At 35.4% G+C, this 17,095-nt stretch overlaps 1 protein-coding gene and 1 long non-coding RNA gene across 8 annotated transcripts in view; one reads left to right on the top strand and one right to left on the bottom strand.

The window, feature by feature from the left end:
- Mp (Multiplexin) overlaps positions 1-17,095 on the bottom strand; it is a 226,403-nt gene that overhangs the window by 51,300 nt on the left and 158,008 nt on the right. For all 7 annotated transcript variants that reach the window (XM_069054678.1, XM_069054726.1, XM_069054688.1 and 4 more), the window contains one exon: positions 27-571. In XM_069054678.1, the coding sequence (XP_068910779.1) occupies positions 27-571 (545 nt within the window). The remainder of the gene's footprint in view (positions 1-26; positions 572-17,095) is intronic.
- Positions 5,149-11,383, top strand: LOC138140808 (uncharacterized). The gene is made up of 3 exons (XR_011162749.1): positions 5,149-10,847; positions 10,907-11,047; positions 11,108-11,383. It is a non-coding gene; the product is annotated as an uncharacterized lncRNA (long non-coding RNA).

Below are 17,095 nucleotides of genomic sequence, written 5' to 3' on the forward strand. Positions count from 1 at the left end.
CATTAAATCAGAAAGTGAACGCTCACCTCATAGGGTTCCCCAATAACAGGTCCAGCTTGTGCAATATAAAGTGTAGATGCAGAATCGAAAATTAATTCTAACGGTTCCCGTTTGACAGAAACGGTTTCTGTTTCGTTACAGTTAAAAAATAGCGTGACGTTTTCAACAGATAACCGGAACGCAAATCTCGTCCATTTTCCATTGAATCTATTAACAGTAAAATTCGCGATAATCTGGGAAGCAATATGAGAAGTGTCCGTGTAAAATAAAGATATGACGGTATTACTGGTTCCCTCCGGAGCAATTCTTACTCCCAATCCTACAACAGTGTCGTATGGGTTGACTACTGCAAATATAAATCCACCCTTTCGAGATCGCGGTTTGGCACTAATTAAAATCGAAAATTCTGATGGCAATTTTTCGGGCAATATTTGGCGGTGGGCTATTTTTACGTCGGATCCAGATTTAAATCCAAACGCTGGAAATCCGTCGTGGCCGTCTTCGTCGATGTATTGAGTTTTCGCATCTTGAAAAGGAATTTTCACAGCCCCAAGCAGATCGTATTCGGATACTGAAACAAAAGATACATATATTACAGACATTTGTCATTCGCACATTCTTAACTAAATTGTTAAAAGTAAAAAGCTCTATCTATTGTATAAATGTAGGAAGTCTAATGTATGGCAAAATGGCAACAAAAAGGTTCTATGTATGTACAATAATAATAGTAATTTTATAAGTAAACAAAATAATTAGTTAATAGTTATTTCGTTAAAGATTTTATCAAATAAAAAACGTTAAAATATCAATGCCATAATTTATCGTAAGAATTGAATATGTACTTTTTTTCGCTATTCGCGTCTACATAAGATGTTGAAAAAATAAGCAAATATTAATATAAATCACTAATGTATTAAACCATTATTATATACTTAAAGTTTATCATTATACAAAAATTCTAGTGTAGTCGACGATATAATAAAAAATTGTTTAAATTAATAAATTAGTTGTTCTGACAGTGTTATCAGAAAATATACAAATTGTTGCAAATTGGTACTACCATTGTAACATCTACATTTTAAATAAATAAGGCTTGTCGGATTGTAAGAGAATTGTCCATTTTTTACAGTTAGTACATAAAACTGATTAAATATTTTTACTAATTATAGTTATTTATAATATTATGCGAAGTTAAGATAGGAACATCGTTCAACAAATAGTAAAGGAGAAAAAATTATATTACACAAACCATAGTAGTAGGCAAAATACATTTTTATTTTTATCATCATTGCGAAAATACAAACGATACAGACTATACAGACCAAGAAAGCATTTCCTTGGACATCGAAATTGCAACAAATGCGGATATTGCAGCGCGATAACAGCAAAAGTACGAGAAATTTACCTTAGACTTTAGGTTACTGCATTTGTGCGAAAAGGTATGCAATTACGACATTCAAATGATTGATATAAAGTCTGATGTATATTGCTAGTAGATTAGATAAAAATAGTTATACAGGGTTATTCACGAGAGGGGTATTTCTGAATTTCTTTTTACGGCAACCCATTATACACATTGCAACAATATCTTGATTTAAAATTTTGAAAATAATTATAACTGAATCCACGATGGCTCTTAGTTCTGTGATTGATTCTGTCTCTTTGACGTTAAAGCAAAAAATCTTTGTCAATTCGAAAAATGTGTTTTTACAATAACGACGAAAAGACTGACATGCTCCTCATTTATGGACAGTGTGGAAAGAATTCTGTCGCTGCTGCGGATGTTTAGAAGCCGATGGTAGACACTTTGAACACCTTTTACACTAAATTAATTTGTTTGTTGAATTTTGATTAAATACAGGTTATCTGTCAATCTGACATTTCTCACAAATCTATCTAACTTACTTTGATTTCTAATTTAAAAGAAATAACACATTTGATTTAGTATACTTGGGCTAACCAACAGATATAGTAACAAAAACCGCCCCCTAGTGCCCGCGTATTTTAAATAGCAGCTTCCAATTGGCTTATTCAAAACGTGCGCAGATTTTCGAAAGCCTGATGTGCATCCACAAAAATTACTTGACGGCATCCGGCATCTCATTCGTTTTAACCTCGCTTCGGGAGTTTGACCACGTGTTTATGTTTGTTTGTTTTCCTTGGCATTTTTCGATTTGTATTAAAAATAGTTTTTTTTTTCAAGACTTTTGGTTCTGTATTTGTTAGAAAGAACCTGCTTCATTGTGAAACAGGCTTCGGCATATATCGTTCTACGCAACTAGGCCACATCCCCTTTTTTTTATTACTATATCTGTTGGTTGGCCCAAGTATAGTTACTGACATTGGTATTGTTGGTTGAGGCAAAATAAAAATTCAGAAGTAGAGTTAAGCCGGCCTGAGATATGTCATTTGGTGGGGGAAATCTGCGCGGACAAATCACTTAAATTACTCAAAAAACAGCTAAATGGAAAGTTTTACTCGTTCACTGAAAAAATCAGCTGATTTTTAATCTGTTGAACACCCCTATTTTACGAAAGATGGACTCGTCCGACTGTTTTCCGTCTTCGCGCACCCCCACCAAATGACATATCTCAGGCCGGCTTAACTCTCGTGAATAACCCTGTATATTAGCAATTATTTCGTACAACTACAGGTTACTACGAGGTTAAAGCTGCTGCCACTTGAGAAAAGATGAAAGCGCGGTGATTTAATATGGACATTTAAAATTTTCAGTAACAACAAATACAGTTCTCTCCAAAAATTGTTCAGATCAATTGACAATCCACACTTGAGAGATCACAAATTCAAACTGAAAATGCAATGTAGCACCACCAACGTCAGGCGCAACTTTTTTCCTAATAGAATGTTTGTTGCTTGGAACCAGCTTACTGAAGAAAGTCTAAATCTTTCTAAAAGCACACTGGACAGTCAACTTTGACGCTTTTTATTTTTGCGTGGGACCTGATAGTGATAGATCAACACTGATCTCGGTTCCGCTCAATGATAATAATAAAATAAGAAGGTACACAACTTTCTTTGCAACTAACACACATCTATAATAATTGTCTTATTAATTAAAAAAGAACCTTGTACATCATACATTACACGCAAAGTCTTTCAATGAAAATTTCCAAATATCAATATCTGAAAAGCTATAAAAAAATAGAAGCAGTTTCAAAATTATATTACACATTTTCAAATGACAATACCTAAAGTTCACTCAAGTTGCAAAAAAACACTTTGCCTTTGCAACAGTACTTTTATGGCATTAGTCTTTTGAAATTACTTTAAAACTGTACTTTTATGGAAAATATTCAGTCCAAACTATGATTTTCTGGTCCCTTCGTGCTTTTATTTGGTTCAAAAATGTTGAAAAAATGCTGTTGCAAATGACAAGTGGTTTTTTGCAATTTGAGTCAACTGTCAACTACATATACAGGGTTATTGTAGTCAAAGCAGGCCATGCCCATGTTATGAAATTTTTGCCGCTTTTATGTGAACTGTTAATTTTTGTCGCTGACACTGTAATTTTCTAGGAGATGAGAATTTTTATTTTTTTATTTTTTTTTATTTTTTTTTTTATTAATGATTGAATCCAAAAATATTGAGTTGTTTTGCAACCAATTCTAAAAATATTGAGTTGTTTTGCACCCAATTTAACTCCTGTGTGTGAACCATAACTTTTACATTCAGTATTTACGCCTACTTGGACTACAATCATTTATAATAACCCCGTATATCCTGTCAATGTGATTACATAGATAGCCTTTTCGAACAAAATAAAAAAAATCTGTATTTAATTTAAGAACTCTATTAGGAGTTTGAATTAGTTTGGAAATATTATCTTGAAATGTGCCATTACAGATTTTCAATTAAAAATATTTGTTTTCATTCAGTGTTTACATACTTTTCAAAAGAAGTGTGTTTTAATTTTGTGAAAATGAACAAGGTAATGCTTATGCCGCGGGTCGTTTTTTTAACGAATTTTTGAAAATGTTTTTCTTTATACCATACTGTTATTAGGATTTATCAGTACTCAATGCTTGATTGATATGATACCTATAACAGACTAGGCCGTTATTCAAAATTATCAGACCGAGGCCGTTATTTTTGCTACCGTTGCTACGGTTACGGCATAGATGACGACTAAATTTAATTTTTGAAGTAAAGAGAAATGTCAGTCTTACAAATAAATCATCGTTAAATGTTAAGTATTATTGGTATAAAGAAAACTATAAAACAACATACGGCCGATATGGATATAACAGACTTGGTTGATTATAAAATCTCGGCTCCGCCTCGATTTTACAATACCTCAACCATGTCTGTTATATAACCCATATCGGCCTAATACCGTTATATACTATTTTGCTTTACTCCTATACATTGGAAACTATACAGGCTGATTCACGTAGCCCGTTCGTTAGAAACTTTCTGATTTTCCAAAATCGTATTAATATGAAAATTGGTAGACGACTATAATCGACTGCTCCGAGTTCAAATAAAATATTTTCAAAATGGCGACATTTCCGGAAATACCGAAAATCGACACCATCTTTGTTTTTTTAAATGGAAAGGCCCCAATTTAACTCAATATTTCGATTCTACGTTAAAGTTTCAGTTTAGAACGTCCTTTTGTCAATACTTATGTGTCATCATTTTTTACCTGTGTCATCTTTTTCTTAAAAAAGCGGGGTTGCAGGGCTTCATTAAAAAATGTATATCTCCTGAACCATTGGAAATAAATAATTGATTTTTAAAATTTCATTCCTAAAGGCTTGGCCGATCTGTTGTGCTATTAGTGAAATTTTTTTATGTTTCATAAGCCTACTGCAATTTTTCAAAATTGGTAATCAAAAAATGTCGAAAACTTCATTTTTTTTAAAGGCAATTACCATTTCTGACAATAGATGTAAATGTAAAATTTAATTTTAAGGCCACTTTTATTAACATTGTGTATGCCTATTCACAGTCGTTTTGGCGTAATTTCTATTTTTTCAATAAAATATTCTTTTTTTTATCAAGCAATTGTTTTATTTGAATTTTTATTCAAAAATCACATGCAAAAGGTTAAAATATTTTTTTGTTAATTTGCTTGTTTTTTATTATTTTGTTGTTATCTACTATTTTTTGGGTCACCATGGTGAGACAAGAGGAGGAGCTCTTTCACCCGAGCTTAAAATGAAAACACTCTTGAAGTATTTGGCGGACCCTGGATTTCAATCTGGAATTGGTGAACAGCTAGGGATTCATCAGTTTACAGTCTCAAAGACAATTACAGAAGTAATGCATGCTGTCAATAACCGTGCTGATTTTGGATTCATTTTCCTGGCAACGACCGCGAAATCCAAGAAGCAAAAGCTGAATGGCAGAATTTTTATGACTTTCCAACAGCCATCGGTGCACTGGATTGCACACAAATTGCTATAGAAAAACCAGCTCATCACAGAGAGGAGTACATTTGTCGTAAAGGGTTTGCTTCGATAAATGTTCAAACAACTTGTAACGCAAAAGAAATTTTCACAGGCGTTTGTGCGAGCTGGCCTGGATCAGTGCATGACAGCAGAATATGGAAGACTGCTAATCTCAGAGAGCATTAGGTACGTTTACAAAATTGTGGTGCTGTGCTTCTGGCCGATTCAGGGTATGGTTTAGAACCATGGTTTACGACACCTTTTAGGATTTGTCATACAAATGAAGAAAATGCTTTCAATAGACTTCTTAAAAAGGAACGTGTTATTATTGAAAGATCTTTTGGACAAGTTAAGAGGAGATTGCCAATCATCAAATACCATATTTATTCGTAAACACTGCTGCATGATATCATAAACAATTGTTATGGTATTTTATTTTATTTAACAAAAATAATTAATTTTCAAAGACTGAACAGGATCCAAATTTTCAATTTCAATTTGATAAAAGCGTCTCTGTGTTCTCAAAGTTTTTAGTTGTTCTAGCATTACTAGTCTCTGAAGTTCAGCATTTGAAAGGGAAGAAGTTTCCTGGGTTTCATTTTCACTTAAAATATTATTTGTTCGTTTTCTTTTAATTACAGGTGAAATAACCGCTAGTTTAGAAATGTCATTTCTGAGGCTACAACACACTATAATTGATATCAATAGAGCATTTGCTCATACGGCAGAAAGCACAGGGTAAAAAATTCAAATTATTCTTTAATTTCTGTTTTATACGACTGACCTGTCTTAGCTGATTCATGCTGCATAGATTCGCGATGAATCAGCCCACGTTCTTCAGCTATATAAGCAAGTAAACAAAAAAAATTATATAAAAGTAAAGTGTGACATGCACTAGTTGTAATCACGTTAAACATTTTGCGTCTTATCTTAAGTTATCTGTAATTGTTTCACGAAAGTTTGCACTTTGAGACTTAAAAAATGGTACAAATCTATAAATACCGTTTTTGCACGACCTGTATATAATGAGCAACTTTATTACCTGATTGTATGGAGTAAACCGGGTCATTTTTCCCCTTGGGCAAAAAACCATAGCCAATTCAACCTTTTATGATACATATTTATTTAAAATTAATTTGTTTTTTTACTCGAGGTGCAGTTTGTAGCCCGAAGGCGAAGCCCGAGGGTCCTACAAAGCACCGACGGGAATAATCTTGCAGTCCCGAAGTGCAGATACTATTACTTGCGCGATCCAAAAATTTTAATTGAAAAAGCCGAAAGGTTAAATAGTATATTATATACCAAGGTGGAGAAGTTCATGATTATAGCCAGAGCGCCAAGATTAGAGCCCGAGGCGCGCCGAGGGTTGTAAGGCGCGAAGGATATAAGGGACTTCTCCACCGTGGTTTATATACTATTTTTTTCACTACTAGATACGTTAAAACCCTTTCTGATAATAATTATTAATCAAATTATTTTGTCGGATGCGACGGGTCCGAGTTGTCATTTCTTGACAGTTGGTATGAAAATCGCCTGCGTTAACCAATGAAATAGACGACAATCTTTCGTTGCTAGGTGACGGTTGTTCCATTATTCACCACTGGTTAATAATGAAAAATTATTTACCTGTCACTGAGCCAACGTAGAAAAACGAAACTTCTCAGTGTTCTATGACAACCGATAACGCTAGACTTTATTACTAGTAGTGAAAAAAAATATTTTTGCACGAGCGGGCGTGAAATTGAATTTTAAGACGCTGTTAGCGGGCGTAAAATAGCATTTTTCAGCCCTAGGGCCATATGCCTTTTTATAAATTTTCGTTGACATTAAAGGCAATAAGTTCAAGGCTGCTGAATTTGCAGTTTTTGCCACATCGGATGGTGTACAGCAGCTATCATTTTCTTCGCCTTGTAACATAATTAAGCTGCGTTATTTACACAAATAAACTGAAACTTTCACGTTTTAATTGTGGTTTTCATTTAAATTTATAAATAACAGAACCATTGTTTTATTACTATGGATATACAGGACCTTCCAAGACGGAGCCCGGGTGCTATTGTATCGTCCCAAATGCATTTTCTTTTTTCATTTAAGAATGTATTAGCAGTGTCCCGTGCAAAAATTTTTGTATGAATGACAGGCGTAAAGGGCATTTTTGGCCCTTATCGTGTTAGAGCCCTTGGCTTCGCCTCGGGCCAAAAACGTCTACTTTACGCCCTTAATACATAAATAACTATTTTAACTGTCAGCTTGACAGTTAGTGATAATTTACAAATTGTCGGCTTTGTTCAATAAAAATCGTTGGGTCGTGCAAAAAATAGTATATGGACCTCGGGAGCGAATGATTTTTACCCTCAGTGCTTTGTAGAACCCTCGGGCTAAGCGCTCGGGCTACAAACTGCAGCTCGGGTAAAAATCATCCACTTCACTCCCTCGGTGCATAATATACAGCTGTGTAATATGTACGGTACCTATAGTTTAAAGTTATATTACACACCCTGTTGTTAAAGGTTAAATAGCGTAACTAAAAAGCCGATAGTGGAGGTCTTCGTCTTCGTCTTCGACTCGGGCGATTAATAACTTTATCAGCAACGAACTCAAAAAAAATTTCGGATATAATCTATGCATCGTGATATTATAAGTGATTAATTCGTATAATTCAGGCTTCGTTTTGCGTGGGTCGTGGGTGATATTCCGTCGTACCAGCCAAGAAATTATGTCGTTTTTCTTGGTAGCCCTTGTTGGGTCTTTATTAATTTTTACGTTATGATAGAATGCATTGTCTATCACTAAAACAGCTTGTGGAGGTAGATAGATTTGGAATAGCGTGGTTCTAACCCAGGTCATAAAATTTGTGTGATTCATTTCGTCGTGATAATCTCCCGACTTCGTACCTGTAATTTCAAGGAAAGATCAACCACTTTGTTTATTTTTATTGGAATTTACTTGAGCGAAATATTAGCAAAGCATTCGGGATGAAATCATCCATTAAAAGTGCTTTCTGCGAATAAATAAAATAAAACAAATTAACTGGTAAATTTTATATTTTGATATTTTCCCTCAGTAAAGAACACTGTTTTAAAACTGTGTAGCCCTGAAAAGAACTGATTTTATAAAAACGGCTAAAAAGACTCGGAAACAACACACGAAATCACCAACACGCTACGTAAATTCGAAATGAATCTGGAATCGCCGAAACTAGACATTTCGACATGGGCGTCACTGTGCAGGTAGAACACCACTTAAATTTAAAAGTGGACTCGGTCCGACTCAATTTGTCATCAACGCAAGTTTATTGGTGTGCTGCTCTTAGAACGGGCGGACTCTAGCCAGATACTTTTCATCAAGAGTACCTATTATGTAGAAATTATGAATTAGGACCGTTTCGTGCGTTTCCATTTCGTGCGCTAATGAAAATATTCCCGATTCCGGCGTCCGTCGTCCGAAGTCTTTACCTGCTACGAGTGCCACTTCGTGCGTTGGTCCGTTGATAATGAGGAATACGGTCATGTACCGAATACCTACCCAATATTTGCTTAAGAAAGCACATTTTTAATCAAAGACATTATACAAATATTTATTTCTCGTATTTACTATGTTTCGTTGTCAAATAATGTTATCCAAACTCTTCAAGCTGGGACTGATTTCATTCACTTGACTGTAGGCTTATTTCTTAGGCTTCTGATACTTGTTTGATTTCGCTTAGAATAAGGTTGCCGAAATGGCTTTATGACAAACTCCTTCTTACTTTATACCTATCTATTTAGAGTGCATTTAAATGCAAAATAAGCGTGTTTTTCACATTAGACGTGAAGAGGTCTTCATAATAACTTTTCCCTTAGCCAGTACCTACCTACTTACATGCACTCAGATAGGTAGGTATAAAATAAGTAGAAATTTGTCATAAAGCCTTTACAAGGCTAAGTGTACCTTATTCTTTGCTAAATCTATAGTCAAGTGGACGAAATCAATCCCAATTTGAAGAGTTTTGGATAACATTATTTGACAGCGAAACATAGTAAATACGAGGAATAAATACGAGTATCTACTGTCGCGAGCAATAAATTTTGGTCGTCAAGGTCATTCTTTCAAGCAAGCTCTAATGTGAAACGGGCATAACCTCTAATAAATCCTATTTGTCTTGTCCTGTCAAGATCTTGTCAACTTTTTGGAAATCCCAACTGGGCTGCCACCCTAGCTTCTGACACATCCGTCTCTATTAGCCAAATAATTTTTACTCTGTTAAAATACGACATTGGGGCCATAATTTTGAATGTTTAGAATAAAACTTTGACAATTTTTTTTTGGTTGATGTTTTATTGACATTGGCCCTGTTACCACCGACCCCCTGGAGCGGTCGAACTGTCGAGTCCATCTTCGGGGCTGGTGTTGAGATTTGTTGACCGATGCCGTTTTAACGCTGGAGTAGCAAATGCACAATGCACCCCGTCGAAGAAGATAGTCGTTTCGCAATCCAGTCGGTTTACCCGGACCGTCAGGCCCTGGGGTTCAGAAGGAGAGGAGCACGGAAAAAAACAACCTTCTCCTCTTAGATCAGGTAGAGAAGTGCCAGTGGCCGTGCCGTTTCCGGCCGGCGTCGACTATTTTTAGAAAGTTGTTAAGCAGGCAAAATTTTTAATTTGTGACAGTAGTGGGAAATTGCAAAATGACCTTGACGACCAAGATTTAATGCTCGCGACTGTAGGTAGGTATACGTATCCGGCGTTTTTTTTTTCACCCCATAGTACGATTTGCAGTACCGATTGTGAACGCAGCGTACCTACTGGTTATGGATCACGCATCAGCTGTTTGAATCTTATGTTTTACACGAGTGGTGCGTTCACAATCGACTGTTCAAGGCCTACTACAAGGGGAAATAAAAAAGATATATTGGGTGGGTATTCCGTACATGACCGACCGTATCCCGCATTTTCAGCGGACCAACGCACGAAACGGCACTACTCTCGTGTCAAAAATGGATTACTCCCTAGAATTCGAACTTTTAGGGAAATAACGTTTTTCATGTTGTGTGTAACTAGAATTTTCAAAAGTTATTTTGAATGTCTAAGATTGGTTACTTTGAATTGAGAGATTAAATCCAAATAAATATGCCGCCAGTAACCAAAATTGATTGTGAAACTTGTGAAACTTAGCGAGAAATTAGTCATTTGCAACTGTTACAATTAATTTGCTGTCTTACATTTTTGGGATATCTTTTGTTTGTCACCAGAAACCACATAGCCTCCAACCTAACCAAATTTATGGCAACTTATTAACAAACATTCCAAAATCCTAGGGAGTAATCCATTTTTGACACGAGAGTAATTCGAGTCACTCGTTTCCTCTACAGTTACATTGAAGATTGTGTCGAAAACAAGAGTCAATTTACAAGACGACCTCAATGTGTAATCAAGAAGACAAGGAAAATTCGGGGTATAAAATTTTCACAATGCCAATGTCGCGGTAAGTGTGCTAATATTATTTGATTGCAGCGGCAAGGAAGGCCGACTACAAGAGCCGTGTGAGTTTCCAGAAGGTGCTAACATCTTGTCTTCAACTTTTGTCTACATAAATGAAGAATTGTCGAAACCAACGACCTTAATGTGTAATCAAGAAGGCAAGGAAAATGCGGGGTATGAAAATTTTGACAATGCCAATGTCGCGGCAAGTTTGCTAATGCTATTTCATTGCAGCGGCAAGGAAAGCCGACTACAAGAGATTTTTGAGTTTCCAGAAAGTGCTCCCATAACTTGTCTTCAACTTCTGTCTACATAAAAATGATTATAATAATCGATTAATTTTGAATAAATTTTACTTACCGTTCTAGAACACCAAAAATTTCTTACCGTCCAGTTTATCGTTAGCAACGAGTACACAGAGCTCACCGTCTTGGAAACAGACGTGGTAAACAAGCAAATAGAGTACAATCGCGCAATAACTTTATTTTAAAATGTCATTTTAGTAGTAAATAAAATAGATCATTAAATTTCGTTTTAATTTTGTATCAAATCCAAAAAGATTTAAAAACAACGCATTCAACATTTTCTTGGACATTCGTTGACTTTCGAATGATGCCACCAAGATCATTATACAATCAATGTTTTCCAGCTTAAATGTTAAGTGACTTTACTTTTGTATAGGATGGTAGTATAGTATTAGAAAATGTGTTGAGACAAATAATTATGTATGCATCAAATTTACATAACAAATCCCAAGTCTTAAATACTTTAACAAACATTAAGTTCTGGCACCTATAAAGTTTAACTATCTCCTTATGTGGTACAGGTCAATATATTAATGTCAAATTTTATGCAACAAAAACTAACATATGTATTTAAAAACTTAATTCGAACTAGAACGGAGATTTGTTTTAATATCGTATCTTAAGAGAATTTTCTGATTCTGGTTTCATTATTGAAATTACTGTAACAGAAAACTAAAAAAAACAACACCTAGATTAAGCATTTTTACAAATATAAGAATATATAAATACCTGCAATTAATACAGGGTGATTCACGAATAGTGTCTGATTTATTTACAAAAATATGATTATTTTGACACATTTGATTGAAACTATTGTTTCATTTTTCTGAAATCGGATTACTAACTATAATCACAAAAAAAATTCAAATTGAAAAACAACCAAGTATTCTATACTTCATTCTTTATCTTGGTGAGTGGTCGATGCGATCAAGCAAGCCATGGGTAGCTTTGTAAGTTTTACTTTTTCCACCAAATTTGTGTGTCGAGTAAATCAAATACATACCTGTTAACAGTCATCGCTATCATTCAGATTCAGAATCTTCGTCAAGCATTCATGTCCAAATCTCGCGATCTTGTGTCGCGAAATGTAAATATAAAGCTGTACACATCGATTCTTAAATTTAACCGTTCCCGATATGAAAATTATCGGCGTCCGTCGTTGGTCAATCCGACCGAACATTATTCCCTCCTGTGCCGGGCAATATTGCAAAGAAGTTTGGGTGTGAGAAATTAACCGGATTCTTAAACTATAAACCGGACCAAATTTTACTGGAAAGTGTGTGGCCGGTGTAGAACATTTTGAAATTCCCAAGCAAGTTATTACAATTTTAGAAAACGATGCGATATGAAGATGACACATTTGAGGTTATGTCTCGGTGCATATGAATCATGAGCAATTTAACCTGGAAAACAATAGGGCAGTCCAACGAGCTGTCAAAGTAAAATCAATATGGCCGCTGGGAGGCTGACGGATCATGTGTTTATATACAGGCCGGTTAAAAAAATCAAAAAGTAAACGTTTGTACTGCTGAAATATGCCTCATTTCTGTTGTGTGGTAAATTGTGATAATGTCTAATTTTATCGCATACCATCAATTTTGCACTTTAAACATAAAGTAAAGCTAAATGAACTTTCCGCTCTTAGACGACAAAAATGAATAAATGCTATCAGACGTAAAGATTTCAGTGAAGAAATGGTAAAAAATGCCCATGTGTGTTCTAAACATTTTATATCAGGTAATTTGTATTGGTATTATATAGACATAAGGACTTCAATTGAATATTTTGTAGGAAAGCCGGCATCATCTCGGCATAAAATCCACACTAGAAGTGGGCGTTCATTCATTCTTCGTGAATGTTTGACCTAAAGTATATAAAACAAAAACAATAAATGAGCGGCATAACATGAAATAAGAACAAAAAACTTACACGTCCTACGACAGAGTACGACTACCATGTTGTCATTAATTTTTATTGCACCACAATTATGCACAAATCCAGCTTCAAAACTTTTAAAAGCGTTTAAACTTTTGTAGGTATGCTTTCATTTGACAGCTGGTATAAAAACTTGTAGTACCAAGTAACTAACAATGTCCATGTTTGTTACAGGTGGAAAAGCCTCTGGTTTGTACGTTAGTTCTGAATCTTTCACAGAAAATGGAACGATACCCTTTACTTTTGAAATTTTCTGTTGGTATTATTCAGCAACATCAGGGTGTTCAACAGTTCAACCATAACTGAATAGTCACTCATTGTGTGGTTGAGAGAAAATACCAAAATCCCACGAAATCTATCTGTAATAATACTGGGACTTATTTACTAAAGCCAAATAAACCTTGCTGCTACAGCTTAATCAATAAGTAAACCTTGCTACTTACAGTAATAATTAATAAATATTCAGAAAATGCATAATTTCAAGAGAAATTGTACCGATCACGTACTTCTGTTGAATGTCGGAAAAGATCCAAGAAATAACAGAATCCACACAAAATCTATCTGTAATAATACTGGTACTTATTTACTAAAGCTAGATAAACCTTGCTACTTACATTAAATGCTCAGAAAAAAGTACAATTTTAAAAAGCTCGCTCCACACCGTTTGGTTCAATGTAAACAAATGAAACACCTCCCAGCGGCCATTTTTAAAGTGCGAAGCATATAGTCTTGGACTGCCCTATAAATAGAAATACTTTGCGGCGTCTCTGTAAGTACATTATTGTAATATTTGAATATTTTTCAACAACTATCAACGCACTTTTCCATTGGAACTTTCAAAAATCCCAAAGACCACTCACCAAGATAAAGAATGGAGTATACGAGAGAGTATTTTATAAAGGCGATAAATCAGACACTACTCGTACGAGTATATCACCTTGTATGTACTATGAAAATAATATGAATGATCAAAAATTTAGATGCTTAGGTTATACATATTAGTTCAACGCCGTGCAGATTTTCGGCAGTTAGACGACTTTCACATAACTGCGAAAAGTGGTTCTTTAATTTTGCACTATTTTTCAACGAATGGGCTGAAGTACTTTGGTCGGTCTGCGTTGTTAGTCTAGGCTACGCAAGATGGTTTCAAAATGGGGAAAATAAATATTGCTTTTCATCAAGATGTCCTAGAAATACCATAAAGCGTAAACATCGACCTCTTCGTCGCTCTACTCTGCGGGATTAATTATCATCAGGCAAATGGAAACGACTGGTCAACTCTAAATGGACGAAGCGTTTCTATGTCAACAATCAATGGGATCAAATTATTTTCAATAGTCTGTAGGACCATTATGGCAGCAAAAAGTAAGATGCCGACACGGTCTTGGTGACAGCGTATTGCCTGTAGACTTGCAGAGCCACATTTTTCAACATGACAATGCGCATCCCCATACGGCAACAGTTGCTTGAACGTACCCAAGTATCTAACTTTGTTGACATGATCGTCTAGTTCCTTTTATAGCCAATAAAACATGTAGGTACTCATGGGATATCATGGAGTTAAGACTTAAGATAGGCGTCTTACAGCTCTTCTTTAAGAATCTCGTAGAACTTTGACGTGGAATTCAGAAAATACGCAGTGAAATATACCAACGAGATGATTTCTAGCATGGCGCAAAATATTTTGCTGTTTTGTTTTTATTAATGCTAAACCCTAGGTAAGTAAATCGGATTAGCTAAATATCAGTTATCCTGTATTTCGGCGAATAAACAACTCAAAATCTGTGGTCATTGTACAGGGTTATTATAGATGGTTGTAGGCCAAGTAGGCGTAAAGACTGAATGTAAAATTTATGGTTGCCGCTCCATATAAAAAACATCAAAATGATGTACCTATAGTCTATTTTTTAATCACAGAACCACGACCTGTTGATTTAGGTTTGTAAATATAAAAATTTACTAAATATAGGGAATTTAATGATATCTATTGGCTATACCAGCCAACGTCTGTCATTTTTAATGTCCTTGAAAGTATGCAAACTCGCAACTAAATTTTGAACATGTTATTAAAATTAATTTTTTCTTCAAACGTCTGTAAAATATGACATTGCACTGCTGCATTGATAATGCTAAAGTGTCACTTCATTGTCATGGCATCTAACGAGCTGACCAGCGTCCGTCCGTGAAGTTATTATCTCCGCTGAGGAGCGCCCGTGAAGTTATTATCTCCGTTGATGAGCGGCTGTAAAGTAAACTAGCTAAATCATGTGAAATTCCTACCTGGTTTCTTAACATGTCTTAAATAATTTGTTATGAAGGAGCAAAAATGAAGTTTTATGTGCTGCGGCTGGTAGATTGGCTGCCGAACGCAGCGTAGTGTCACTTTATATGTAAAAGATTTATTGGTAAAAGTTTAAGGTTAAGGTCTTGTAATATATGCAACAAAAAAAAGGATAAATGGCTACCACAGAAATTAAAATTTCCGAAAACATGTGACGCTGTTTCAGTCATACTAACGGCGATGATAAAGATATGTTTCACCAAAACTCTAATAAACAAGGTTATCTATGGTAAATCTAGTCACCATTTTCTTTATTCTTCCTTTCGAAAATGGAGTTCTGTGATAAATGTCGCAATTGTCAAGTGACAGTTTATTAAGTTACGTCGCACCTTTTCAGAACTTTTGTTTTCCATAGCCTTCACTTATCTATTTTTTGTTGGTAATCTATATTTATACCGCGATGTCAAAAATTATCTTGGTCGAAGGTGGTCATGGATTGGAAAACGTCCGTCTAACTTATTGCGTGTGACGATTTCTTCGGTACGAATAACTGGCTTACCAGCACCTTTTTTATCAGTTACAGAGCCAGTTCCGCGAAACACACCAACACAATTTGCAAGGCATGCATAAAAATCCTTCGACATTATTGCAAAGTGTGGGAAGTGCTCTCGAAAATTGATTTTGACATTTAAAAAATGATTGACACAAAGTTTCGACAATTATTTGAAAATCTATGACTACCTTTGACCAAGATAATTTTTGATATCCCGGTACTATGTCTATACAAAGTGATCAACAAAACAACAAATCAAGAATGCTACCTCATGTTTTATTTTATCGAAACGTCTGTCTTAGCTTAATCCGAACACATATTGAAACGTTTCGACAATGGAATAAAAACGATTGAACACATAAATTTTACTGAACAAGAAATCGTTTCTGATGGTGATTGGTCCCAACAAATGGTAGAAATAAATAAATGAATTTAATGACAGAAGTTGGTGGACATTTTACTCAAGTCGATTTGACTCGCGGCCCACGAATTGAGATCTGACTCATGAATAAATGACAAAGCTGGGCAAATACAGAAGTTTCTGGCACGAACAGAATTATACTAGTTTGAGATGCGAACTATGTGATCCGATTTAGATTTGACTTGTGTCCCCAATTAAATTGAACCCGACGCGGTACCCTGGAATCTCATAGATCACCCTGGTCTACTCCGGTGGTTGCAAATAAAAGGGAAAAAGGTTCTAACAGGGCCAAAGGGTGCCTCTCTTCACGTGTCAGCTGGCCTAGTTTGGTCACTAGCCCCCTTGGGGGTAACGCGGCCAATTTTGTGCTCTTACGCCGGACCACAGCTAATTGAGTGCGACGGACACTGGCGGTAGCTTCCCGAACTCGAGACTCCAAGACACATATAATGAATGAAAATGTTTTATAGTGATTGTATAATGGTTCGCCTTGGTGAAAGCACGTTTCCCCAGTCGGTAAATGCAAGAAGATGCTTTAAATAAATTGTCGGCCGAAAATTTTTTGTGTATTACACGCTAGAAAATGTTTTGCAAGTGCTCGCACGGCTGACGCCTCTGCACCACAAACCGTGCTTGCACTTGCAAAATGGCATTTTCTAGCCTTGTGATACAAATAACTATTGTAATATCTCTACGATTCGTTTACAATTATCTTTTTGAAATACAT

This window comes from Tenebrio molitor, chromosome 1 (assembly GCF_963966145.1).
Source record: "Tenebrio molitor chromosome 1, icTenMoli1.1, whole genome shotgun sequence".
Lineage (NCBI taxonomy): Eukaryota > Metazoa > Arthropoda > Insecta > Coleoptera > Tenebrionidae > Tenebrio > Tenebrio molitor.